The 27106-nt window shown below is 47.8% G+C and overlaps 3 protein-coding genes across 5 annotated transcripts; all 3 read left to right on the top strand.

Annotated features, from left to right (window-relative positions):
- Positions 1 to 408: 408 nt before the first annotated feature.
- On the top strand, positions 409 to 18536 carry shroom4 (shroom family member 4). 2 transcript variants are annotated; one of them, XM_085904753.1, is made up of 11 exons: positions 409 to 654; positions 5838 to 5989; positions 10408 to 10596; positions 12550 to 14854; positions 14948 to 15006; positions 15784 to 16470; positions 16540 to 17130; positions 17205 to 17331; positions 17406 to 17678; positions 17757 to 17899; positions 17962 to 18536. In XM_085904753.1, exons 1-11 carry the CDS (start codon positions 532 to 534, stop codon positions 18116 to 18118), a joined length of 4806 nt encoding a protein of 1601 aa, XP_085760879.1. In that variant the 5' UTR covers positions 409 to 531; the 3' UTR covers positions 18119 to 18536. The 2 variants fall into 2 exon arrangements, with proteins under 2 accessions (XP_085760879.1, XP_085760870.1); XM_085904744.1 differs by having other exon boundaries at positions 15784 to 17130.
- A 268-nt stretch (positions 18537 to 18804) lies between these two features.
- On the top strand, positions 18805 to 23425 carry btr12 (bloodthirsty-related gene family, member 12). Of its 2 annotated transcripts, XM_085904770.1 has the most exons (8): positions 18805 to 18944; positions 19350 to 19813; positions 19896 to 20087; positions 20164 to 20259; positions 20879 to 21112; positions 22062 to 22209; positions 22294 to 22320; positions 22434 to 23425. In XM_085904770.1, the coding sequence occupies exons 1-8, from the start codon at positions 18938 to 18940 to the stop codon at positions 22970 to 22972; spliced, it is 1707 nt and encodes a 568-aa protein (XP_085760896.1). In that variant the 5' UTR covers positions 18805 to 18937; the 3' UTR covers positions 22973 to 23425. The 2 variants fall into 2 exon arrangements, with proteins under 2 accessions (XP_085760896.1, XP_085760889.1); XM_085904763.1 differs by having other exon boundaries at positions 18911 to 19813.
- A 517-nt stretch (positions 23426 to 23942) lies between these two features.
- LOC147060300 (E3 ubiquitin-protein ligase TRIM39) lies at positions 23943 to 27015 on the top strand. The gene is made up of 6 exons (XM_085905054.1): positions 23943 to 24731; positions 24933 to 25028; positions 25087 to 25317; positions 25394 to 25541; positions 26092 to 26118; positions 26185 to 27015. Exons 1-6 carry the CDS (start codon positions 23943 to 23945, stop codon positions 26736 to 26738), a joined length of 1845 nt encoding a protein of 614 aa, XP_085761180.1. The 3' UTR covers positions 26739 to 27015.
- The last annotated feature ends 91 nt before the right edge of the window (positions 27016 to 27106 follow it).

The following is a 27106-nucleotide window of genomic DNA, read 5'->3' as shown; positions in this document are numbered from 1 at the left end:
CGCAAAATAAAGTACACACGATGAAGGTTAAACTGAGTTTTTCCTAACTTATCAATAATTGTTTTTTGTGCTTAGAAATAACATCTCACTCGTGACGTTGGTGACATTTGTGCAGAAAAGTAGCAGAACGACCAGGGGGCGCTCGAGGGAAAGCTAGTGAGGCAATACTGCGCACTAAGTTGACAACTAACTTCGACCACTGCTAATACCGACATTCTACATTTCTACTAGTTAACGTTTAACGCCTCGCTAAATTTTCTTATGAGCGTAGACTTAAGAGCGCATACACAAGTCGGAGTTTTGAGCGGCATGGGGACTTTTGCCTTCCCATTGGCGGAGCTTGCCGTCAATCATACCCAAGGGGGTCGAGCTAGTAGGCGGGGCTACAAAGTGGCCCTCCAAACTTTATCCAAGTCCCTCCCACTCTCTTGAGCCGCCCCGCTCGCGTCCTTTACTCGACTCGGCGGCTAGTGCATCCATTGTGGCCACGGCGCCGATGGGGAAGCGGCGGCGGCGACGACAACCGGCATTATGGAGACGGTGGAGCAACTCGTCTCCTTCCACCGCATTCAGGTGCAGCTGAGCGGCGGCGCGCCGTGGGGCTTCACGCTCAAGGGGGGCACCGAGCACGGAGAGCCGCTCGTCATCACCAAAGTGAGTCAGGCGTTCTCGCAAAGTCGCTGCATGTTCGCCCTGGCCTTTGCATTGTTGGTTGCCCAACGTGGCTCGCTTGATTCCATCCCAACTCACTTGTGCACTGACGAGTACGTACTACGAGTACTCAATGTAGATGCGTTTGTTTCATTATTAGAATGCACTTGCACTGATTTGTTGAAAAACAGGATGTCATTTCAAATTAACAATGGACTAATGTAAAATGACGCTGATTTACTCATTGGGTCTGTAACGCCTGTCAGAAAATCGTCCAAAATGTTGTTTTTCAAAGTAAAAGCTGTGTTTGCCAACATTTTTATTTAGAAAACACTATGATAATCAATCTTTACTGTTGAGAAGCTGAAATTTTGAGGATTTTCACCCTTTGAAGTAAAACAAGCGTTCTCAAAATAGTTGTCAATTTGATGATTGATTAGTTGTTGATAAATTATTGCACTTTTAATTTTTACTGGCAAATGTGTACAATAGAGGTTTTTGGGACAGTACCACGAAAAATCTTTTCAATACAAAATCACATGCCTCTTTTATGAATTAACGTCATGCTTACTTATCATATTTTGTCATTTCGTCAAATCAACGGCTAGCCAGCATTACCTTAACTTTCCCAACATGTTCCTGATAACATCAGAACATTCTCTCAAGGGCAACGGATGGGAAATACCTTGCGTCTCTTAATCTATTGCATTATTTCTGTTATTCAAAATGAAGTCAGTTTGAAATTTTGGGACAGATTGGAACTTCAAGTAAGCCACCTGTTTTGTTTCAGTGTTGGACAATCTTTCTGAACCATGCAGAGATCAAATCTGTTGACACTGTTGTGTTCGTAAAGTCTGAAGCTGAGCTACATTGTGTTTGTTTACCGCTGAGGCTTTGAAGCAAAGTCAAGGAACGCTCCGGAAAGTTTGCCAGCATCTTACGGGGACCCGTGTCCTCATTAATAAGACTGCCAGGAGTCATTGCTGTGTCTGATTGTGTACTTTTATGTCACATGACTGTCTATGGTGTACATTTTGCACAGCCTCCATCTCCATTGACCCGGCCAGGCAGTGGAAAAGCATAGCTCATTCATCTGGAAACTCACACACACGCAGACACGCATGCTGGGAAAATGTGAGTGGGAGAGATAAAAATCAAACTGGACTGTGGAGCTTTTTTTGTGTCCTGTGGCGATGTCAAGCTCAGAAGGTCTGAGTGTTTGTGTGAGCTGTTCTGGTTCCGCGTGAGAGTCCAACACACACACAGAATTTGGTGTGTGTGTGTGTGTGTGTGTGTGTGTGTGTGTGTGTGCGTGTGTGTGTGTGTGTGTGTGTGTGTGTGTGTGTGTGTGCTGGTGCCCAGCCCTATGAGAATGCGTGCACTTTGTCTGAGGGGCAGCTCGTGGGGAGGTGGGGGTCCCCCAGGCTTTTAAGACAGCAGAAGGATTGAAGCCATTTGGTCAACATTCCAGCAGAAGCACAACAAATTGCTGCTGCGGGGTGTGTGTAGACGTCCGTGCTTGTGCGTCACACACTCATCATCAGTCGTGTGACGGCACGTCGGCTGCCGGCCACGTCACTAGTTTGCACAACGTAAACATTTTTCAATTGCTCAACTATTGTCAGTGGTGATGTGGAAAAGATGCAAGTGTGGCAAGATTCCCAATCCCTGATCAGACACACACACACACACACACACACACACACACACACGTATGCATGTACTTCTATCCAAGGGAGACATCGCCAATGAGCACATTCCTCTCCTCATCTCTCCTTCTACCGCTGTCAATGTTGACACAAAACTCAAGATTGTGCCAAAGAATTTTTGGACATGCTGGAAGGCGGGCAATGCAGTGACCCCAGGATGTGTGTGTGTGTGTGTGTGTGTGTGCGTGTGTGTTGTAGTTTTTTTTCTTCCAGTAAAAGTAGACTCCAGGCAGTCTTCTGTGTGCTGCCATCAGATAGCAATGCAATTGTCCAGTGTGTGTTATTGTCCTGACTAAGTAAAAACACACGTGACGTCACAGCAATTGTGTACAAACAATAAGCGAGACTGCAAATATTTGTGGCACAAATTCACCTTGTGTGTGTTTCATGAATATTGTGTCACACAGGTAGGTTATTTGTCTCTGTTCAGGTGATGTGCATAATGTCTAATGATTTCTGGACTTAAGTCTGTGCCTGTGTGTGTGTGTGTGTGTGTGTGTGTGTGTGTGTGTGTGTGTGTGTGTGTGTGTGTGTGTGTGTGTGTGTGTGTCTGGGTGTCTGGGTGTGTCTGGAATGTGTCTATCTGCGATCTGGAGCCTTAAGCGCTTTCACCCGGGCAGCGTCTGGACACAGCGGGCGGAGGTTCCAGTCAATTTGAGGCCCTTGATTTTTCAACACGTTCACAATTTATTCCAAAATGACCACAATATAACTTAGACTTTAATCTTTTTTTTTTTTTTTTTAACTTTAAATATAACAAAAATGTTGTAACACGTATTTTAATCTGTGATATCGGACTCTATAAAAGCATCAGTGATAATATAATTAAATTGACTGAAATTTGATTCAAACCATTTGTGTCTCACTCCGTCGCTTGAATGGCTATTATGTTGTTGTTGCCTGTTTTGGCCACCTGGGGGCAGTAGAACCCGGATGCGTATACTGATTATCTGGCTGTCGCAACTCGTCTCAGCTCATCAGGACGACACTAATATTCAGTCATTCTTTGCGCAAGACAAAAAACGTGCGTGTTATATTGGCTACTTATGTTGTTCAATTTCTTGCTTTAAGCGTTAAAGTACTGCATCGAGAATGCTAGTTAGCATTAGCATTAAGCTAGTGAACTAAATGTTAAATACTCAGTGTAAATCTCTGTTTACGTTTTAGTTTGAAAGTAAAGCTCATCTTTTAGTGACAATTGCTGCTCAATCACATACACACAAAAGAAATAGCACCACTCAGATGAGTTATTATAAATGGAAACAAAATTCATAATGTAAAATAATCAAATAAAACAATTGACCAGACATTAACGAACTAATAAGTACAACTTTAGTTCAAGTGGTTTTTCATTTTCCATTAAAACTGCTGGTATTGTGGTTATGTACAATTTTGCACCAAAAAAATAAAAACTATTCTGAGAAAGTTGCGTCTGTGTATTGCTGCAAAATGTCGCTGTCGCCCCTTTTCTAACATGATTCATTCTTGCCGGGAACATTTCCTTTTGGTTGCGCTTCTGCTTTGGCTTTTCCACCAGAGGCCTGCTTTGTCATCCTGTCCTCCCATTTTTCTTGTTGTCATGTTTACAGTTTCTTGCCACTTTAGATGCACATTCCAGGGCGGGAGCTCAGCACTGGTGGCTAAGCTTGGCCAGAGTCGAGATGGAGGTGGAAAATGAAGACAAAACTCTCATTGTGCGCGTAACCTCGCTGACTCCGCCCCTTACCGCGAGAGCCATGGGAGTTGCGCTGAGAACATCAAGTTGGGATTTGTGTTCCGCTCTTTGAAACACACATTTGGATTTTTTAATGTAAACTACAAAACAAAACAATGATAATAGTGTATAGTGGATTTTGTTCGTGTATCAATGTGCGCCTTTAAAGGGGCGTGGCTTAGAGAATGACATCATGTGGTTGGCCATTTAGCATTTGCTCGCAAGTGTTCTCATTTTGAATCAATAAACAGCCACGAGTATGCCGGCGCTCACTTTTGAAGCTGGCTCAAAAAGTCCAACTTTGGCCTGCAATATCAAGCCCAAAAAACGCCGATGGCTCGTAACTTGTGGCCGGTTCCTACTCTTTGAGCGTGGGAGCTTTTCCTTTTTCCATGCAGGCCCCCTCCCTTCATCCCGTTTTGATAAAGAAGGCCTTGTACGAGGAAGGGAGGAGAAGCTCACACGGCTGCGAGCGGAGGGCAGAGGTCCAAAGCGCATTTGTCCGACGTGCCGCGGTTCCTCTCCTTGTTCTCAGAGGAGGCCTCACCATTTTGAGGTCTTCTGGATTGTCTGAGGGCGTCTTTGTTAGGAGCCAAACGCTAACAGATGTTCTTCTTCTGGATGGCTAATGGGCGTTAGAGCGCCACCGCAGGACGACTTGTCGTATTTTGAAAGCAAACACTTTATAGAGGTGTGGATGTTGGCACTTGGTGAAACACTCGTGGATTGACTTGCTCAAAGCATCTTTAATCATTGAAGATGAATAAAGATGCATTAATCCGTTCCAGCAGCATCTACTGTATATTTGTTGCACTGTTCCTTCTGCGAGGAGTACAAGACAGACAGACAGACAGGCGGACATACTGTCAATTGAGACATCTGAATTCCTCAGCTCATTAGTACGTCACCAAGATAATAGAGGATGAATATATGATAGTGAGTACAGTTGTTGTCTGTCTACATGTGTTGCTGCACCATTGAATCCTCAAAAACAAACAAGCTTCTGCCTCTTTTTCCGTTTGTGGAAAGACGCACACGCACTGTTGACAGACTTTGTCCAAGCAAGAATCTATCATTTTCTCGGCCTTGACCTCACACTAATGTCAAGTTTCACTTGCAGCCTTTTTGTGTGGAGCCACCGCCTTACACATTCATAGACAAACACACACACACACACACATCTGCACTTTATGGTTATTTCAGTGTGTTAATCCGATCTGTCTGAGCACACAAACGCACACTCATCAGACTGGTGGGGATTGTTTGTGATGAAAAAGCCTCTTGTTAAATACAGTTAGATCAGTGTGTGTGTGTGTGTGTGTGTGTGTGTGTGTGTGTGTGTGTGTGTGTATCAGGTGATTGTTGAGTGCTGACAGGTTGTGGCCAATGTGGGATTTTTCCAGGGTACAATCATGGGAAGTTAGCCGCACGCACGCACACCCACACACCCGCACGCACACACACGCATACACACACACACAACAAGGTGAATTTCCCACTTGTACTTAAATAAAAAGGAAGGGTGTGTGTGTGTGTGTGTGTGTGTATAGAAAGTGCACAGAGCAGTTATTATTCTCTGTCTCACTTTTTCAAATGGCAAACGTGACCTCACCCTGTCTGCATGCGCACGCATTGTAGAGGAATGTGAGTTTGTGCATGCCATCTGAAGATGCGCCATGAAGAAAGGGAAAGTTGCTATGGTGACGGTCACCTTCCAAATTTTTTTTGTGAGGGTAACTTTTTCCGGTGTGTGTGTGGTCCAGATCGAGGAAGGAGGCAAGGCAGCCCGCTGCGAGAAGCTGAGAGTGGGCGACGAGCTGATCAACATCAACGGCTCGGCCCTCTACGGCAGCCGACAGGAGGCGCTCATCCTCATCAAGGGCTCCTACAGGACCCTCAAGATCGCCGTCAGGAGGTAAAAAAATCACCTCCTCCAACCCCAATGAGCCATGAATGAGTGTTGCAAAAACTCGGTTTTCATATTCCCCATTTTTCCAAATATTTGCTTTTGATGAAATGATTGCCAGGCTTACTCGGTGAAGCTTCAGTCATTGGCTGTCTGGTTGCAGAATGAACCTTTTGCTAATAAAAAGTATAACTGATGTTTAATGCTCATTCATCCATTGTAATAGTCATCTACATTTTTGATATGGTTTTCTGTATGTTAAACTATTCTCCAAAACGTATGTTTTTTGGCTGTCTGGAACAGATTGATTGGATTTGCATTATTTCGATTTGGAAGGTTTGCTTTGGTTTTCATACGGTACGCTTTTAGTCTGACTTTTTGGGGCAGATTTGTCACAAAAGCCTAGATTTCACTGTATCAATGATAAAGTTAGGGGAAAAAATGATTTATTTTTTGTATTTATTTATTTTTTTTAACCTCGTTTGTTAGTGACCTTTGAAAAGTAGTGGATCAAATGAAAGCACCAAAGTGTGTCGACTTGTGTAATAAGATGAGCATTATTATTATTTATTCAATTATGAATTATGATTAAATTATACGTAATGACAATGTGTTATATAGAAGCAAAACAAAGCTGCTTTTTCAAAGCTGTTAGATTCAGTTGAGTTTGCAGAAGACGCGCGCAAAACCTCATTTTGGATTTTTACCCGATGATGTCAGTGTGGAAAGCCAAGCTCCTCTTTTGCAGGAGGCTTGGAAATGTTTTTTGAAATTCTTTGTTGTTGTTGTTTGGAGAGTTTGTGTGCGTTTCTGGGCCATTGTTGACCAGATAAATTCTTGAATGTTGCGATGGACATTTGGTCGCAACGTGTTCCCATCAAGCATCTTGGTTTCCCGACAGAAAGACGAGCCAGCGGGAAGCTCGCAGGCTAAATATGGGGAAACCACGAGAATTCCAAGTACCGGCCAGAAGCTCGGGTGGACGGCGGTTTATGTTTTGGTCCGTTTTGGGTTGGATTTCAGCAAGGAAGCTTTTTTTGTATGTGCTTAAACAAGTCAGTGAGGATCAAGAATGCAAAGTTAAAAAAAACAAAAAACGTGCCATTTGTTCATGTTCTTTCACTATGTGGGCTTCCTCCCACATGATTGTGGTCAGTTGAACCTTTGGCTCTTTCGTAATTCATTTTTCGGATGAGAAAAATCATGGTGACGGTTTTGTTGCCATCACCTGGAAATGTTCATCTCGCTGCCTTTCCTGTTTTGCCGCAAATGGACATTCCGCCACTTGTGCGCAATTTCCTCTTCTTCCCAAAGTCGTATCCTGTTCAACTTTGGACGTTTTGTGGGAAGCAGAGTAAGATGGCAAGTCGTACAAATATTGAACTTGAATAGATGAACTCAATTTCGAAATAATATTTTTTTTAATATATATTTTCAAGCTCTCGTACATTTAAAAAGACATTTTACCATCTGTACGACTTTCATTTCTTTTCTTGAATTCACTTTTAGCCTCTGATCAAACTGAGTTCCATTTTTAATGGAAGAAAAATCACAACTAGTTGGAAACGAAGCAGAGTCGCAACTGGTGGCAAACCATCAGCTGGTTTGCCTTGCACTTGCTGACTGTCGCTTATCTGTTGTTAGCAGATGCTGGTTCACTGCACCACAAAGACTTTTGCTGGCTCACATTCATGCATAATTGTTTGGGAGTTTGACTTCGCACACACACACACACACACACACACACACACACACACACACACACACACACACACACATCCCGTTGTTTAGCTGTAGTGCCACCGGCTCTCCGGGGACCAGTGCAGGACTGAGTGCGCTGCCAAGAAGCCTGCAACACAATAGTCTGACCCCCACTACTACCTCCCCAAACCAACAATACACATTCTTGGGATTCCTCAAGACCTCTTGATCGCTCACTCAGTTCAAATTTACTATCAAAGTAAACTTAAAAGTGATTTTTTTTGCTTTAGTCTCCTACCGTAATGCTAACATATAACGGAAAACGCCATAGGCAACAATGAAAACCCGTGAAGCAACAAATATTTCATGGTCAGAACGGATTAGTGGAATTTTCATTCATTTCAGTTGGGAAAGTTAATTTGAGGTTCAAGTGTTTTGACGTACGAGCACTGCCATGGAACGGGTTCTACTCGTATCTCAAGGCACCACACTATTTTGTTCTCATTCATCGATGCCAAACAGTTTTCAATTGCTTGCATTTTTTATGGTCTGTGTATTTTTTTTTTTTTTTTAATTATTATATTATTTTGCCGCCTCTGTGTTGCCTTCACAAGCCATAGTTGTGGCTCATGTCATGTAAATCATTTTCTTGAAAGGATTAATAGTTTTTTTAATGATCAATCATCATTCCTGTATCCGATGACATGGAACACACACACACACACACACACACACACACACACACACACACACACACACCACAAGAGCCTTAAAGCAAACAAATGGCAGGCGGCAACACAACGGCAGCAAGCGGAGGAGGTGAGCTTGTTTAAGCTTTCCCGCATCAGCTCTTTGATGGCAACGTGAAGAATGTAAAGAATCTGTCAAGCAACGCGCATGCACGTAACACACATCCTCATGGAGTCTGCCCAGGAAATAGTTTAAGGCCACTAATGACCTCAGGTTGTTAGTTGGAACTAACCGTCAAACACACGGACCAAGTTTGGTACGCTGGCCGTAAACGAAACGCAGCTCATTTCAAAATATGCCAAACACATTTTCAAAAAGAGGCTTCGAGATAGTCAGTGACGCTCAAAATACAACATAGAAAATAACCGTATGACTTTTAGCTTCATGCTAACGTGCTATGCAAAATGCCATAGAAAGGCTAAGAAAGGTAATCTATGTGGCAGCTTTATAATGCTTGAAGCAACAGAACACAAAAAGCACAGCAGCACAGGTAGACAAACAATATAACAATAGTCCTTTATTTATTACTGGCAAAAAAAAAACCGATCCGGTCCCCGTCTCGTTACTTTGGTCGGTCTCATTGGAATGAGTGCAACTGTTCTCCTTCAGAGCTCCTCTTTCAGCATATGTTGTTTTTGGAATGGAAAAAAGCCCCCTCGTCTGTCACCTTTCCTCAAAGCCATTTAGGAGGAGGAAGTACCTCCGCATTTTCCTCCCCATCAAACAATAACAGCACGGAACCCTTTGCTATTATTTTAGCGGCGGTGCCGTACTTTATCTGCCCTCCACAAACTTCCTCTGGGACTGACTCACGCATCCTGCGTACCAAGGAGGCAGATGGGAGAGAGAGAACGAGAGGGAAAGGGCGGGAGCGAGAAAAAGTTACATTTTGGAGTGAGAAGAAGGAGCGAGGAAGAAGGGACAAGGATGGAGAGGGCACGTGAAAATCCTTGTCCGGCCTTTCCCGCTTAGTCCGGAGCCGCCGGCGCCGCGAGCTCCTCGCCGGGATCCCCTTTTTCCGAGGCCCCCCCTCGGTGGTCACGGCCGGGCGCTCCGGTCCAGTGAAAGGAGGAGCTTGAGCCCAGAATCCGGGATCTCAGAGGCTTCATTGTTTGGACGAGGAGAGCAAACGCGTTGAACTTGACATTTGCCTTTGGATAGTTCCGTCATTCTGGTGGGTTTCTGCGTCAACGTGATCCAGTTGTGTTGTGAGCAGCAAGATTTCTTATCGTCTTTGTCTGGCCGCTTATCTTTTTGTCTGGCATTGGCGGGCGAATGTAACGTGTGGCTGTGAGTCAGATTAGGCGTCTCGCGATCGACCTTTGCGTTATCGTTCAGCTGTTGCCATGAAGTGGCACATTCCGGCAGATCCCTTTCTCAATGTGACGCTTCTCTTTTGATTTCCGTCATCATTTCAATTCTCTCGTCTCACTCTCAGCTTCTTTCTGGAACTGCCGCAAAAGTCTTTTTCGCAAAGTTTCATCGGGATACAGTGAAGGCACAGACGATAGCCAGCGTGCATTCATCGGCAGAATTTCTGGAACTTTCCGGAAAATAATTCTTCATTTAGTTATGACTTGAATTTTCAGTAAGTGATATTTTGCAATTGTTTAATTCCTGCTTTCTTCCAGACGTACAAGGAAGGACTATGTTTGTCACCGGAAATGTTTCTGCTTTACCCGACACAATCCGAAAGGCTTTGCTTTGCTTTCCTTTCTTATTCCTCATGGTGCCAACATCCGACATTCCGTCAGTTTTTTTTTTTTTTTGGTACAGTTTACTGTCATGACGAGCAGAATTGGCACGGTTGGATGCCAAGGCGGCATGTGTGACCCCAGGGAATATGCTAGGTTAAAGTGTAATTACACATTCACCACAGTAGGTGGCAGCGAGGGTCTCATCAATGTATCGAACTAGTTAAGCTTAATATCCCGAACGTTTTGTCACCATTTGCTTCTACCTGCTTGTCTGTGCAGGCGCAGCATCCCACACATCAGACCTCCCTCCTGGCTTCCGATCGAAGTGCCCCTCCCTCCTCCTCCGCCTCCCCCGCCGTGCCTCCCTCTCCCGGCCGACTCCTCCCCGCTGCCCCCGCCTCCCGCTCCACCTGCCATGCAGCTCCACCCCTGCGCCTGCACGCTAACCTGGAACACGAGTGACAACAGGTGAGCAACAACAGAATTTAGAGTGGCACATCTGGGATGCAGTACCGCTTTACGCCACAATCGGATGGGCAGCACTGAGCTTTACTGGATGTTAATGCACTGGAATTCATGGCAAAAGGAAAAGGCAGGGAAGGTCCCCAACCAAACTGTACTAGTCATTGTTACCACAGAGCAGAGAAAATGCATGCCCGTAGCACTCATGTAAAGGTTTAGAACAGCGGTGTCAAACTCATTTAAATTCAGGGGCCACTTCCACCCAAATGTTGTAGCCTGATTAGCTTTTATATCAAGAAAGGTCCATTTATATACTGCAAAGTGCATTTTGAAAAGATTCTCTTTTGTTCTCTAATTGCAGTGTAAAATTAACAAAAATCTTTCCATTGAATCTCGTATAACAGCCACATTTCGGAATGTCGTTTTCGTGGTCATCAGTGCACCATCTAGTGGAGAAAATTAGCAACAACTGTTTATTTTTGCGAAAAAGTCGTTTGTGTTCTGTCCTCACGGACCAGTTTTGTCCCTCGCTCTGTATGTTTGACACCCCTGGTTTACAAATACTACACTAATCCGATAAACTGGGCTTCACTGGACTGTTCTGTTCGACTCGTGCCTCATTTTGTATTTTGCCACCGCCAGTAGCCAAATGTCACTTGCGTACGGTTGACATCATGGCGTTTTAATCCCACGCAGGAAGGCCCTTGTTCTATTTATAACCCTCTAAAGCAACACTAGAGTGTGATAACCAATCAGAAAGTAAGCTGTTCTTTGTCTGTCTGTTGGCCAGGGAATGAGGATTTCATTTGTTTTGCGTTCAATTGTCCCACCGGGGCTGCAGTCGAGTGGACCTTGTGCGTAATCATTCCATCCAAAGTGTGTTAACATCTCAAGCGACAACGTCGAGAGCGTCTGCTCGGGAGGATTCATATTTGGACAGTCCAGACGGCCGATTTGGTGAATCACTGGGATGTTGCGTTGTCAAAAAACAAACAAACAAAAAAACACGGCTCCAAATAGTCTCGTGTATAAGTATGTGTTTTCAGACGTGTTTCGTGCTTACATGGGATCTTGGAAAGATCTTTTCAAAAACGCCAATTCAGCGACAATACCACTTGTAGTGAAAGTCGCAGGAAAACTATTCTGGAGAAAAAAAACGGAATGTTCCAGTGACCGTTATTTATTTATTTATTTATTTATTTATTTATTTATTTAGATTTATTTGTGCCCAGGAACGATTGCAAGAATAATTTCTGCAGATGACCAATCTTTAGCTTGCAGACCACCAGGGGTCCAGGTACCCCGGTTTGAGAACCACTTATCTAATTGATTTCCACACCCAAACCGTGTTTTTTCCAGCTGATTTATTCATTTGTTGTATTCAATTATTTGTGTTTATTATTATTTATTATTTATTTATTATTAACTTGTGAAGTTGAAAATGTTGTTCCTTCAAAGAAAATGGGAACTTGACTGAGTCAGAAAAGAAAAATTTTGTCCTTGTTTTTCCAGCCTCTGATAGGAATCAATTATTTCATACTCCTCTTTTAGACTCACTTTAGATGGCAAAAGATGTGTTTTTGTGTGTGCGTGTGCGCACAATGGCAGACCAAGTGGACAAAGAGAGGAAGAAGTCCAGCAAACGGCGCTTTCTTTGTGCCGTGCACACAAGGCGCACGCTGGAAATGTGTTTGGTGCCGCTGCGTCTGTGCCAAGCGGCTGGCTTGCATGTTCCCCGTCGTGCCTCATTGGCCACGAGTGACTGTCATTTCCCGTCCCTGCTCCTGTCTCATTTCCTCTCTTCCTCCCACTGTTGTCCAGGTCAAATCACAGACCAAACTGTCCTTTTTATTTAGCCAGACAATAGTTGTGCATTTTTGTGTGAGTTCATTTATTTACGATATGTTTAAAAAGTACATTTTATTGGTCATTAATTTTTTTTTTTACCAATCTCCTCAGTGACCTGCCCATGCAGTGGGGCCAGTTGTGCAGACCTTACTCATCCACCGATCGGAGCAGTTCCCTGGGCTCCATGGAGAGCTTGGACACAGCCACGCCCATCCCGCAACCTTACTCCGACTCGCGCAATTCGCCCGTAGACCAGACGCTCTTCAACAGCAAGAGAGACTCGGCCTACAGCTCCTTCTCCGCCAGCTCAAACATGTCCGATTACGCTGCGGTGCCGCTCAGGCCCGCTGACGTATGCTCCGCCGACGGCTTCCCGCAAAGTCCGGCGCCGGCTCGTCCGAGCTCCGCCGCCGCCGCGGACGGACGTTTATCCGACGAGGCCCGGGCCGAGGCACAGCGGGTGGGCTTCAAGTTCAGCTCATTGAACAGGCCCAGGCAGAAACCCAAAGAGAGACCCTCGTCGTGGAAGGGCGGGGACTTTGACCTGATAAGAAATGGAGAATGCAGAATAGCAGCACACGGCAGTCCCGCTCACTCTCCAAACACCGACCACAGTGTGGAGAACAATCCGGGATGCCCGAATCTTCCAAACCAACGTTGCGCTTCCGCTCCGACTGATATCGCCTACGAGGAAATGGCGCCTTCTCCGACCAATGAACCGGGAACTGCTAACGGCTTCCAACAAGTCGAAGAAAGCAGCCATTTAGAATGCTTCTACAGTCAGAGCCAATGTGATCTGAGAGACCAGTTGGACGTAACCGTTCGTCAGCTCCCTGACGGACCTGCTTCGTTCCCTTTACACGCTTCAGTAGAGCTTCAGGAGGAGTCGCAAATCAATCATTCCGCTTCTACTCGTCTTCAGTGGCAAAAAGACCTCGATAAGACACAACTTGGATGTTCACAGCTGAATAGGGATAACTCCTCGCCGGAAGCTTACAGTCATCCTTCTTGTAGTCGGTGGTCTTCAGCATCTCCAGATGCAGCGGAGAGTCGGGAACGTTGCCGGGAGCCGGCCGAGAAATGGGGGCACAGCTGCTGCTCCACTCCTGAATCTGTGCTCTCGGAGGAAGGAAGGGGAGTCATCCAACATCTCCACCCTTGGGGCCGCTCTGTGAGCGCACCTGAGGACACAGCAGAGCCATCAACACAAGACGGGGTGGACCCTGCTGACCAAATGCTCGGAGGAGATTTTGAGCCTCTTAGTGCGGCCGCAAGCGTCGACACTTTACTGGAAGAGCAGAAGGGAGATGAGAGAAGAAGTGAAGACAACTTAAATGTCAGTGACGCTACGGCGAAAAAAACAAACTCTTCGAGGAACCATCGGAGAAACCGTCGCCGTAGCGAGCGCTTTGCGACCAACCTCCGAAACGAGATCCAGAGAAAGAAAGCCCAACTTCAACGAAGCGCTGGCTCAGGAGCGTTGAACTCTTGCGGGGAAACGGTCCAGGAAGAGGACGGTGCAGATCTCCACGAGGAGTCTGAAGACCCGGACGCTGAAGTCAACAAAAGCCAAACCAAAGTGATATTTGGTGCACAAGACGAGAAATCAATCAATTCGGTCAAACAGAATTGTGACGATTCAGCATCTACGACCACATCCGTTCAAATTATGGACACGGGTGTTCCCAATTTCCGTGTAGGCGTCCGAGTGGTGGAGGAGCCGGCTCCGGCCGGCAAGGCCCGCCGCTGGCGTTGGACTCCCGAGCATAAACTTCAACCGGAACCAAGTAGACTGTATGGCGTCGTTGGCGAGAGCGTGTCGAGGCACGGCGTTTGCGCCTTCACTTCCTCGCCCACCTGCGCCCACTCCGCTTCCTGTTCCCGGATGGAGGAGTCCGACATCCTTCCTTTTGCAGATAGGAGGAAGTTCTTTGAAGAGACCAGCAAGGCGTCCGGACTTCAGAAGTATCAGGAAGGGAGCGAGAGGGGCCCGTCCACAAACCAACGGAGGCATTCCTACCAGGGAGAAAAGCCGCGGCATTCAAAGGGAGACCAAGACAAAAGGCCGTCGGTGTGCGACAGACCAAAGAAGAAGGAGCGCGCGCAGAGTAATGAACGGGAGGAGAGCGCTCGGGACAACACGTCGCGAGAAGTTGAGATGCAGCGGGAGAAGGAACGACAGGAAAGGGAAGTGGAAAGAGAGAGGCTCAGGGAGAAAGAGCGACAGGAAAGGGTGAGACTGTGGGAACGCCAGATGGAGCTCCAGTTGGAGAAGGAAGAAGAGGAAGAGATGAGAAGGCAAAGGAAAGAGTTTTGCAGGAAGCCAGACGGGAATCTTCAAGATCACTCGCATCAGAGCAACGGCAGCCAAGTCCAACCAACATTGTACCAGGGAAGGAGTGACATGCCGGCACAAGTGAGTAATTTATTATCATTTATTTGATGTTTATAAAAAAAACAAGAAAACGCCATCTTTATGTGTTGTGATCACCTGGTAATGTCCTCCCAGTATCCTGCCCAGCAACACGAAACAAGCAAACTGAACAGAAAGTACAGCTTGACGGAGAGGTGAGACATTTCTTTTCTGTATTCGGTGACCTTTCTGCAAATGTGCGCTCACGTCTGTCTTCTCTGCCTGATTGTTCCCGAGTGATTCCCAGGAGAATTTGGACGGGTGGTCGGGGTTGTTGAGGGCTTGGCAGGAAAGCCCACTCCAGTCATACTTGGCTGTTGCTTGGCTGGAATCACTTTCAAGTGTGGAAAGCAAAGCAATCATCCAGACTTAAAATGGAAGCCAGTGGCTGGATGGGGGATTCCGCTTTATTAGGACGTGTCCCTGATCTTAATCTAAATGCCAGGAAGTTTGTCTCAACCCAAAAAAAAAATCAAAAATAGCAATTTGTTGAATAAAATCTGAGTGAAAATCTGAGGCCTCTTTGAACACATTTAAACTTCTTAAAATATTCTATGCGCATATTCACACACCCTCGCTCCATATGAATAAAAACAATTCTTACACCGTATTGTGTAACATCGCTTTCGGGAGGCTAAAAGTCTCTCTGGTCTGCACCTTTTGTCAAATAAGAGGCCAAGTGTGCTTGCTTCAAGCTGTTTATGAAATAATAGCAAATGAAACATTGTCGATGTAACCAAGAAAAAAATATATCCTTTTATGGAAGAAAAGTCATCACGCTAACATGAATCATTAATCATTATAAATCTTCGAGACAGCTGATTTCGATCCATATCAATGGCCCCTTTTTTTTTTTTTTTTTTTTTTGAGAAGATTTTTGTCGGTGCATCTGAGCCATGACTCAATTTTTTATTATTTTACACGCATGACAGAGACTACACCGGCTGGAGACGGGAGTCGCAGCCTGAGGACGGCATCGGTCTGCATCATCAGCCATCGTGGATCCCGGGACGGGCGATCGGCAACAGAAACGATTGCAACGGACACGCGGCACCCCCCCTCTCGCAGTGGGGCCGCACCATGTCGGAAAACGATCTCCATGCCGGTCAGCGCCGGTCGCGTTCCGTCGGCCCGATGTTGAGGGAAGTGGAGGAAGGAGCGGACACGGCGGAGGACCCGCTGAGCCAGAAGAAGAAGAAACCACCACCGAGGCCCCCGCCGCCCAAGTGGGAGCAGTTCCACCGCAGGCGATCATCGCACCACACGCTATTTGCTTCTTCTTCGACCGCCCCTCCGCAACATCCCTGCACGGAACCGCCCTCGGAAGAACAGCGCTTTTCTAGCGCCGAGCCGTCCAGGCAGAGGTCGTATAGCCTCCCGCCGCAAAGGCAGGAAGCGGCGGCGGAAGGCTGCCCGCGTTGCAGCTGCCACCAGCCTCGGACTCCAGACGCCGCCTTCGTCTACATCTCGCCCGATCGCCCTCACTTTCCTGAGTTCTCCTTTTCCATCGCCCCACCCAGTCCCATGTTCTCCAGGCGGGGCTTCAGGCCGGTGATGCCGACGTACTTGGACCATCAGCACGAGAGCGAGACGGCAGCCCCGCCTGCGCCTCAAAACAGGTCCGCTAAAATATGCTGGCTTATTCTTTTGGTAGCCCGAGATTGTTTTCATCTTGTGTGTCTTTGCAGTGATGAGATGTGGAATTCTCACAAGCCACCATCCGGATCTGGAGCTGAGTGGGAGCAAATTCTGTCATCCAGAATTCAAAGCGTTCCACTTGCTGTGGCAAATGGACACCTCAATGGTGTTTTACTTCCCGAATCCTTCTCTGTGGTGAACCACAAGCAGCAGCAGCAGCAGCAGATGTACGCCCAGAGTGTTGAGCCACCAAAAATCCAGGAAACCGGAACAGAGTCGGAGACCACCCTCAGCCCGAGTCCCACCCACAGCCTGGAGGCAGAACTGGATGTCCCTTTCGAAACGGACATCGACGACTTCCAGGAAGACGAGGGACTTCCCACGGAGGAGGAGCCGCTCACCAGCGAGCTTCCTTGCTTCGCCTTGCCGGCCACCGTCCTGGAGACGGACATCGACACCTTAACTGAGCCGCGGGCCGATCCGGTGGGCGGCGTCCGGACGGAGTGCAGCTCGGCGGAGGAGGAGCCGGAGAGCGGCGGGGAGAGACTGAGCTTGGAAGAGCTCTTCCCTCACAGCGGTGAGGGAGAGTCAGGCACGGAGAGCTGGAAGGGGGCCTTCCACAACACTGATAGCTTGGACAGGTAAGCAAAGTTGAGTCTGGGTAGAGAAGAATGTCCCGAGCTTTTTGTTATATCTCATCGTCCTCCCCCGTCAGGCAGTCGGGCGCGAGTTCCAGTTGCTCCTCCTATTACAGCACGTCGGCGGCCAAGGCTCAGCTCTTGTCCCAGATGAAGGATTTGACCGAGCGAGAGCGGGAAGAAGACGACGAGCTTACCTACAAGGTGAGCTACCTCGTCGTCACCCGCTGTCGCTCGGCGGCCCGTCTTAACCGCTTTTCTTTGGTCCACACGTATAGAGACAGCTGATGGAGAGCCTGCGAAAGAAACTGGGAGTTCTGAGGGAAGCCCAGCGGGGGCTTCAGGACGACGTCCGGGCCAACGTGCAGCTGGGGGAGGAAGTGGAGGGCATGGTGGTGGGCGTGTGCAAGCCCAACGAGGTGGACAAGTTCCGCATGTTCATCGGAGACCTGGACAAGGTGGTCAGCCTGCTGCTGTCGCTTTCGGGGCGTCTGCTGAGGGTGGAGACGGCGCTGGACATGCTCAACCCAGAAACTGAAGATGACGAAAGGGTGAGGAGGTCATTCTCAACAGATGGCGGTCATCTCAACCTCCGCTGGAGGGAAACTCAATCCAATCTTGCTCTCTAGCTCTCCCTGCTGGAGAAAAAACGCCAGCTCATGAGGCAGCTATCTGAGGCCCAGGACTTGAAGGACCACGTCGACCGCAGGGAGCAGGCCGTCAGCCGGGTTCTGGCCCGATGCCTCTCTCCCGAGCAACACCGAGACTACAGGTAGGAGGATCCCGCTTCTGCTCGATGGCTCCCACCTCATGTCTGCTTTGTGTCCCCTTCAGCCACTTTGTGAAGATGAAAGCAGCCCTGCTGGTAGAGCAGAAGCAGCTGGAAGACAAGATCCGGCTGGGAGAGGAGCAACTGAGAGGGCTCAGGGAGAGTCTGGGGCTGGGCCTCCGTCTGGGATTTGGAATGTCCGTGGGATATGGACATTACTGACTGGATGAAAAAAAAAAAAAAACGTTTCTCAGGTTGCCATGCAAAAGATTTCCAACATGTGGGAAGTTCAGTCGACTTGATATCAGCGAGACGCTCCGCTCGTGGGTGTTATTCCACTACCAAAGAAAAAAGGCCGGACTTTTTGTGTGTGTGTGTGTGTGTGTGTTTTTTGATGGTGCTTCACATGCAATTGCAGTTGATTTGTTTTGTTACATTTAATTTGCTGCGCTGGGTTTGACACTCCGCTCACATAAATGTATAGAAGATGCCCCCCCCCCGTGTTGATAATGTATACATTGTGTGTGTATATAGATTTGAATGGAGCTGCAATGGCCGGTAAGAAATGCTTAAGAAAATGAGCAGCTGTCCGAATACTGATGTATATTTTTTACTTTTATTCATAAACTGCATAAATCTACTCAGTTGAACTTGACTTTTTCTTTTTTTTTTTTTTTTGCTTTGATGTTTTTGTTTGTTTGTTTTGCTTTATCCAAGTGCCCACTATGCTTTTTTAACGCTTTTGTGTTGGTTCATTAAACTGTCACGAAAAACCAAAACGTTTTCATTTGAATGTAAATATGGTGTTAGACTTCAATTCTTCCTTCCCAGGTGTGTTTGTCAGCGACTGCTTCTCCATATGAAAAGCAGCTACAATACATTTGAAAAAGCAAACAAGTGATTTTGTCTTTTTGGGTGTCTGGTTTCAGGACGCCGCCCTTAGAGCTGGCGTGGGAGGGGCCCCGCTTGGCCCCGAAGCTTCCGTGAGTATCGGCAGCGGCCGGTCGGCTTTATTGCTGGGGTGAGCGTCGTCGGGACAGCATGCAGAGTGAGTTTGAAGGGGGATGATGGAATTCTTTCACTTATCTTTCACCTCCAAAGTATTTCCCCCAAAAATATTTTGGCAAATGTATTCGAGTCGAGTAGCCTCAGTCTTTGTCATGTTTAATATACCTGTGTGGAGAAGTTTGTTAACCCAAACGATCTTTTAGTACTAATATCTAGACGTGTATTTTTGTTGTCGTTTGGACCCGGGAGAGTAAATCACAAGATTGGTTCTTAATTCAAATTTCAAGTTGTTATTGGTTTGCATTTCACAAAGGATGTATTTTGCGCCGCCAGGTGGAATCTCCTGTCGGTCGACATTCCTCACGTGCTACTTCCTGCTTGACTTAAGAGTGATGACAAATGCTAACTTTCAAACCGGACATTGAGTTCCTCTCCTTGATTCCAGGCATGAGTTCACCAGGAGGCCGTGTCCTCAACGAGGACCAGTTCACCTGCTCCATCTGCCTGGAAGTGTTTGTAGAGCCCGTGTCCACGCCATGCGGCCATAGCTTCTGCAAAGCCTGCCTGCATGGTTACTGGAACCACAGCAAGAAGTTCCTGTGCCCCATGTGCAAGAAGAACTACAGCAGGAAGCCTGAGATGAGCGTCAACAGGGTCCTGGCGGAGATCTCGTCTCAGTTCCAGGGGATGGCGTTGAACGGCGGGGCCGAATCGCCCGGGGCGTCCACGCGAGCCTCGGCGCTCAATCTGAGTTCCGAGACGGGATCGCCGAGCTATGACATCGGCGAGTTTGCGCGGGACGGAGACATTCCCTGCGACGCTTGTATCGGGAGGAAGATGAAGGCGCACAAGTCGTGCGTCAACTGTCCCGGGTCCTTCTGCGAAACCCATTTGAGACATCATAAAAAGGTAGTCATAGTAGGAATGGTAACATTTAGGGGCTTCAAAAGTACCGACTTCCTGTCTCGTGACGTTGGACTTGAATTTCCAGGTAAAGACTCTGACGTCCCATCGACTGATCGAGCCCACCTTCAACCTGGAGGACAAGATCTGTAGAAAGCACACACGTCTTCTGGAGCTTTACTGCCGCACAGACCACATCTGCATCTGCTCTGCCTGCGTGGAGACTGCTCACAAATCCCACGATGTGGTCTCGGCAGACCACGAGTGGAAGAAGAAGTTGGTCGGTGGCCAGCGGACTCCGGCATCATCCTCTGGCATCATCCTCCTCACGTGACCGCGCTGTCTTTCTCCCACAGAGCAGTCTGGGGAAAAAACGGTCCGAGTTGAAGCACCTGATTAAGGAGCGTGCCAAAAAGCTGGAGGAAGTCAAGCAATCCATTAAGGTCATCAAGGTCAGAAGTCAATCAATCCTCACCTACTGCTCAGTATCCATATTACCCAAGCCAGGAATCTCATCGCAAATCTTAGTTTTACCTGGTGACAGAGGTGTCAAATCCAGGTCCAGAAAGAAGAACCCTAACTCTAACCCTTCTAATCAACCGGGATGTAAACAAGCTAGTAGCTTGTTTACCTGCCAGCTTGTTTGAGAAGTAGCACCTTTGGCTAAAGCCAAAATGTGTTATTTTCCCGACCTCTTAAAGATCGACAGGTATGCAAATATTTCCTTCATCAGTTGGAGTGATAGAAACTTTGTGATCATTCTGTAGGTGACATCAAAGTGGGTACCCTGAAACCTTTCATTTTTAGCCTTTCCTGTTCCATTTTATTGTGCCGCTCGCGAGGCATTCACATGTGCTCGTCCAACCAGTGAAACCGGTATGGAGCAAAGCCTCGCGTGCTTTTGTTTGCGTAGACCTGAGGAGTGTCTTGGTGTTAGGGTTGAGCTTTTAATTGCCTCCGCCATGGAGTGCGTTCATCTGCATGAGATGGTTTATGTGTCAAAATTATTGATATTCAGTTTTTGGGTTGTCCGCAGAAGACAATCCACAATGTAAACACTGTGTGTTCCAGACCAGCACCCAGAAGGAGCTGGAGGAGAGCAGGCAGGTTTTTGCCGAACTGCAGCGCCTGGTGGAGCAAAGTCAGGCCGAGCTAGTGGAGCTCATCGCCACGAGGCAGCGTGAGGCCGAGCGCCACGCGCAGGAGCTGGCGCGAGGCCTGGAGAACGAACTTAGTCAGCTGAGGAGGCGGAGCCATGATTTGGACACCCAGGCCCAGAACAAGGACAAAGTGGTCTTCTTGCAGGTAGGCCAATATCAAAGTCATTGCTGCGCCAATTTTCTATTGTGCTGTAATTGCCTATTGATGTCAACAGATGGCGGCAAATGACTACTTTTGTCTAAACAAAGATGCCGCCAATGCAGTAATGTCTATGTGTGTACAGTCATCCCTCCTACTTCGCGGCTTCAACTATCGCGGCTTCGCTGTATCGCGGGTTTTCAAAAATAAATTAATGATTTTATCGCAGAAATTCCATCATTTCACGAGGTTTCGCGGCCACTTGAGTTTCTTCATTTTCCTTTAATAATGATAGCTTATGTTTAAAAGTCGTTTTCTTGTTTTGAAATGAATAAATTAAAGAGTCAGTACAGTATACTTTATCGTCACATGTGACTTCAGGGCGTTCTCTCTGTTGTATATTTAGATGTTGTATATTTTGGACTAACTCATGTTCCGTAGTGGGAAAACCCCGGATGTGGGAGGGGGAGCTTCGGGGACGTTCAGTGTTGTGATGTACGGCCAGTGAACTGACTGTGATGAAAGGAATAAAGCAGTATCCATCACGTCGTTGTCCGAACCATGCTTGCTACATCAGAACCTGGAAAATAGTAAAGATATAACACTCTCCACCGGCGGTGGCCTTCATCTGGACATAGCAATACACTGTTAGTCTCGTCGCTAAGGCATGAATGCGGAGCGCACAGTCCATTGATATGAAAGTCCCCTAGCAGCGAGCTGGTTGATGTCAGCGATAAAAATAGAATATCTTCCAAGAATAGCTCAAAAAAATCTAGTTTCTATTTCGCGGAAATTCCCATTTCGCGGGTGGGTCTGGAACGTAACCCCCGCGAAGTAGGAGGGATTACTGTATATAGATTCTCAGTCATCCTGGTCATGGATGAAAAATCTTGAATCTTGTATATGTTTCACGTTGTTGTTGTGATTGTTTATCATTCCCATTTGCTTCGTGCAGCACATGGCCACCCTGCCACCACTTCCCGAGCTCACCGACTGGTCCGCCGTGAGCATCAACACGGACCTCTTCCTGGGGACCATCCGTTCATCGGTCAGCGGCCTCGTCGACAAGTTTCAAGAGGAGCTGAAGAGGCTCTACGGCAAAGGTGAGAAAAGCGGTTCTGTTGATTTTCAAACGGAAATTTGTGGTTTTGCCTCGTGTGTAACGCAGCCTCTGTCTTGACCCTCAGAGCTCCGCAAGGTGCAGAACTACACGAGTGAGTCACTTCTGCTCAAATATTGCCACCAGATGGCGCTTCTCACCCAGTCACTCACCTTCAAGTGCCGTTTGAATTGCCCCAGAGTCTCATAGTTGAATTGTATTGCTCAGGTGAAGTCATCCTGGACCCAGCCACCGCCCAGAAGAACCTGGTGCTGTCCGACGACGGCCGCCAGGTGAGGTACGAGGAACGCAAGACGGCTCACTCCGACGGCCCCAAACGTTTCAGCCCGGCCCTCTTCATCCTGGGCCGGGAGGCTCTGAGCTCGGGACGTCACTACTGGGAGGTGGACGTGGCTCGTAAGACCTCCTGGACTTTGGGCTTGGCCAACGCCTCGGCCCGACGCAAAGGCGAGATCACGTTGAGTCCCGCCGGCGGCTATTGGTGCTTGTGGCTGAAGAACGGCCAAGTAAAAGCGCTGGCCTCCTCCCGCCTTCCTCTCACGCTGCCGTCCCAGCCCGCTAAAGTGGGAATTTTCCTGGATTACGAAGGCGGCCAAATCTCTTTCTATGACCCCAAGGCCCGCCTGCACCTCTACACCTTCACTCACAACTTTACTGAAAATATGTACCCCATCTTCAGTCCCTGCCTCAGCCAGGAGGGCAAGAACACGGCCCCTCTCGCCATCACACCTGTCAAACATACCTGACATAAAGATGTTTGCCTCACACAAAATTCATTCAATATGGATGACGTGGCGCCGTTTTGGCCTCAGATGGACTTTGGAGTTTGACGTTTACAGTGTCAAACTTTGGGCCGCAGCGCAATTATATTTTTGGGCCTAAATTGTGGGTCGACTTTATGCTAAAATCGTCTTCACTTTTAAAGAATAGATGTTTCTAGCAATTATTAATAGAAAGAATAGAGATGTTTCTAGCAATTATTACCATTCATCTTTGTAAAAATGTCTTACTCGTCTGTGTACTGTATATGCTATGAGACATTCATACATTTATTTGGGTCGACAAGTCATTATGGACACTATGACTACATTTCGGCCCACGATAAAAAGGACTTTGACACCCCTGACCTTACGGGCTCAGAAATCAAAACATACGGTGATTCCGACTTGCTTTTGTTGAATAAAGATGCCGGACCAATATCACAGTGCTTGCCCTTCCCAGGGTCTTTCCATACTCGTGTATCTGGGTTAAGGGGAGGGGGGGGGGATGTATTTTGGGTCGTAGGTGTGTATCGCTTGCAGCCGGTTTCACGTGTCAGTGCACTGCCGAGCTTCCAAGCCACTGGTGAGTCTCCCTGATTTTATGAGAAGTGTGTTTTCTGCTTCTTCTTTGTTTGGATTTTGGCATTTAATCTTGTCAGTCGCCATGACGATTAGGGCTGCTTATTATGCGGGCCGGCTTGTAATCAGCGAGTCGTCGTGTCTTTCCGTTTTGGTCCGGCTGCCAGCTGGCTGCCTAAATGTGGGAAAGGGAGGGGGGGGGGGGGTCAGACACAATTTTAGGACTTGAGACTGAGTTGCTCTTCCATAGTCATTTGGGATTCATTTGAAGGTCAAGCAAGATTTGAGACTTGTGACTCCGCACATGCGTAACTTCCGCATCTAACCCTCACAACGTCGCTGTCACAGCAGGTGGGATAAAGGCCGCGGGGTTAAAATGACGCTGCCTCTCCGCCGTGCAGGGATGTCGTCCCCTGGGAACCTCTCGGAAGAGCAGGTGCACTGCTCCATCTGCTTGGACGTCTTCACCAACCCGGTGTCCATCCCGTGCGGACACAACTTCTGCCAGACGTGCATCTTGGGTTACTGGAAGAGCAGCCCGCTGTACCAGTGCCCCATGTGCAAGAAGTCCTTCTACAAGAGGCCGGACTTGAGCGTCAACACCGTCCTGAGGGAGATTGCCGAGCAGTTCAAGGAGATGCGCTTGAAGAGTGCGCCGGGGAAGGCCGCAAGAGGGAATCGGTGGACTGTGGAAAGGCGCAGGGAGGAGGATGAGGAGAGGCTTTTGGAGGACAACCGTGAAGAGGAGATGAAGAGCGAGGAAAATGACCACGGGAGAAGCGTGGCGGCGGAGACAACCGGATCGCATCCAGAGGAGCCATCTGCCTCTCTGTCTCCATCATCTCCCCATCCGGCATTTCCGCCCTGGCAGGAGGTCCTCTGTGACGTTTGCCTCGGCAGCGGTCGTCCCATAGCTGTGAAGTCCTGCCTGGTGTGTTTGACCTCCTACTGCGAGGAGCACCTTAAGTTACACGCCACCAGATTCACCAAACACAAGCTGATAGAGCCTGTGGCCAACATGGAGGACCGCATGTGCCCCAAGCACCAGCGCCTCCTGGAGCTTTTCTGCAAGAAAGACCAGACGTGCGTGTGCGTTCTGTGCACAGAGACTGACCACCGGGCGCATTACACTGTCCCCGTGGAGCGGGAATGGACCGAGAGAAGGGTGAGTCAAAGCGAGACCCGGGAGGTATTTCACAAAGCGGGTCACGTGAAAACCGAGGTGGCCGAGTTATCTGTTCCAGAAAGCCAGCTGGTTGCGTTCATCAAACCGATTCCAATCGGCAACTCCGGGAATCGGCTCCTCGTTGGAAGTCAACTCAAGAGTTCAGGTTTGGATTCAACTGAACTCGTGTTGTTGTTGCAGGCACAGCTGAAGAAAATCCAAGTGGACGTGCAGCAATTAATTCACGATAGAGTAAGGAAAGTGGAGGACATCAAACGCTCAGTCGAGCTCAACAAAGTAAGAACACGTTTGGAAGTCTTTGAGCTGCTTCTGACTTCTTGCCTTATGACGGCAGGAGAGCGCAAAGCGAGAGACAGAAGACAGCGTGCTGGTCTTCTCCGACTTGGTGCGCGCCATCCAGAACACTCAGGCCCAGGTGGTCGCCACCATCGAGGAGAAGCGGAAGCGCACGGAGAGCCGTGCTCATGATCTGGTGGCCGAACTGGAGCGGGAGATCGAAATGCTGCAAAGGCGCGGCGTTGACCTGGAGAACATGGACAAGACCGACCACATTCACTTCTTGAAGGTGGGCGAGAGTTCTCCAAGAAGAAAAATTGAAAAAAACTCACAAGACATTTTCTTTTCCTCTTTGGTTTGTGTAGAACTTTCCAGCTATGAGCGCCACCCCGTCCATCCACGACTGGACCGACACAAACGTTCCCACCGATGTCAGCGTCGGCTTGATCAGGACAGCCGTGTCCAAACTGGAAAGCACTCTCAAGCAAATGGTGGACAAGTTGGCGGACCGAGGTACCGACTCCATGTTGGAAATGGTCATTTACCGTAATTTCCAGACTATAAGCCGCAACAGCTAAAATTTTCCTTTTTTTTCATATATAAGCCGCACTACAAGATGTCATCAACAATAGCGCAGTGCCCTCTAGCGGCCGGAGGAAACCTCTACAGTAGATCAGCAGCTCTATTTCCTATGTTAAGAGCCATATCGACTGCTTTTAACTTAAAAGCGGAATCATAAACATTTCTTTTGTCCCCCGGAATGAGGGTTTGTGTATAAAAGCTTCCTTTCTCCAGTAGTGTCCGTCTTGATCTCGATCTTTCTCATCCGCCCAGCAAAGCGGCGGCGCACAATAGCGGTCAACAACCTTTTTGCTGACGAATGTACAAATGTATTAGACATCACAAAAATCTGACCCGATGACTGAAACGATTTATCGAATACTCACCAATCACTAAATTGGGCTTTTTATACTATAGTCTCCTGAAGAAGTAAAGTCGTGATTTTTTTTTTTGCTCCCTGCTCACAACCGGCACTTTTATTTTGCCTCTTTTTTTCCTACAGAGATCCAGAAGGTTCTGAAGTACACAGGTATGCTGGATGTCACCCCATTTGCTTCCACACTTCCTGACTAACCATGCATCCTTTCTTCTGTAGAGGATGTGATTTTGGATCCGGACACCGCCAACCCGTGGCTGCAGCTCTCCCAAGACAGGCGGCAGGTGCGTCACCTGGGGGCATGGCAGGACATCCCGGACCACCCCGACCGTTTCGACACCGTGGTCATCGTCCTAGGCAGGGAGGGCTTCACCTCCGGCAGACATTACTGGGAAGTCCAGGTAGGCGAGAAGGACGACTGGTATCTGGGCGTGGCTAAGTCGTCCGTCAAGAGGAAGGGTCGCATCTCGGTGAGCAGCGCCCACGGGTATTGGGCCCTTGCCATGAAGAAGGGCCACGGGTACCGCGTGTCCACTGTCCCGCCGCTCTCATTGGCGCTGGAGCCCAAACCCAATAGGGTCGGTGTGTACGTGGACTACGAGGAGGGCCAAATATCATTCTACGATGTCAGAGCGCGCACCCACCTTTACACTTTCACTGAGAGGCTGAGCGAAAAGATTTTGCCTTTTTTCTACTTGTACTGCTGTGACAAAGCTTCCGACACCGTCGTAATCTGTCCCGTTACAGAGAAAGCCCTGATTCAGCAAAGCTAAAATGAGACGACAAAAGTTTTTAGGTAGAAGTTTCGATTCAGTACTTGGTCGGGAAAAGTCAAAGTAGCGTACCGAGTCAACTCCACAAAGTAACCAAGTACAGAAAAAAAAAAGAAATCCTAATTAAATTTGGCTAGCTAGCTTTGCTTGCTTAGAAGCTTTCTGCTGATCATAACTTGTGCTTGTAAATTGTGATTACAAAAGACAAAATAAAATAGTTGACTTTTATATGCACGAGTAGAATGAGTTAGGAGCCTGGACAAAGACGGTGTTACCATAATCAATAAATAACCATAAAATAAACATTCATATCTTGACAAAGTATGAAATCATGATTTCCATTATTTGCGCACTTTACAGGAGGAATA

Source organism: Syngnathus leptorhynchus, chromosome 2 (genome assembly GCF_054491065.1).
Source record: "Syngnathus leptorhynchus isolate UIUO chromosome 2, UIUO_Slep, whole genome shotgun sequence".
Taxonomy (NCBI): Eukaryota; Metazoa; Chordata; class Actinopteri; order Syngnathiformes; family Syngnathidae; genus Syngnathus; species Syngnathus leptorhynchus.
This window is presented reverse-complemented; position numbering and strand designations above follow the sequence as displayed.

Coding starts and splice junctions, on each gene's coding strand:
- shroom4 (XM_085904744.1), top strand. CDS start 532: ATGGAGACGGTGGAGCAACTCGTCTCCTTCCACCGCATTCAGGTGCAG. Junction 15,007..15,783: donor AAGTACAGCTTGACGGAGAG/GTGAGACATTTC, acceptor CACGCATGACAG/AGACTACACCGGCTGGAGAC. Junction 17,679..17,756: donor AAACTGAAGATGACGAAAGG/GTGAGGAGGTCA, acceptor CTTGCTCTCTAG/CTCTCCCTGCTGGAGAAAAA.
- btr12 (XM_085904763.1), top strand. CDS start 19,304: ATGCTAACTTTCAAACCGGACATTGAGTTCCTCTCCTTGATTCCAGGC. Junction 19,814..19,895: donor ATTTGAGACATCATAAAAAG/GTAGTCATAGTA, acceptor TTGAATTTCCAG/GTAAAGACTCTGACGTCCCA. Junction 22,210..22,293: donor GAAGAGGCTCTACGGCAAAG/GTGAGAAAAGCG, acceptor CTTGACCCTCAG/AGCTCCGCAAGGTGCAGAAC.
- LOC147060300 (XM_085905054.1), top strand. CDS start 23,943: ATGACGCTGCCTCTCCGCCGTGCAGGGATGTCGTCCCCTGGGAACCTC. Junction 24,732..24,932: donor GGGAATGGACCGAGAGAAGG/GTGAGTCAAAGC, acceptor TTGTTGTTGCAG/GCACAGCTGAAGAAAATCCA. Junction 25,542..26,091: donor GGACAAGTTGGCGGACCGAG/GTACCGACTCCA, acceptor TTTTTCCTACAG/AGATCCAGAAGGTTCTGAAG.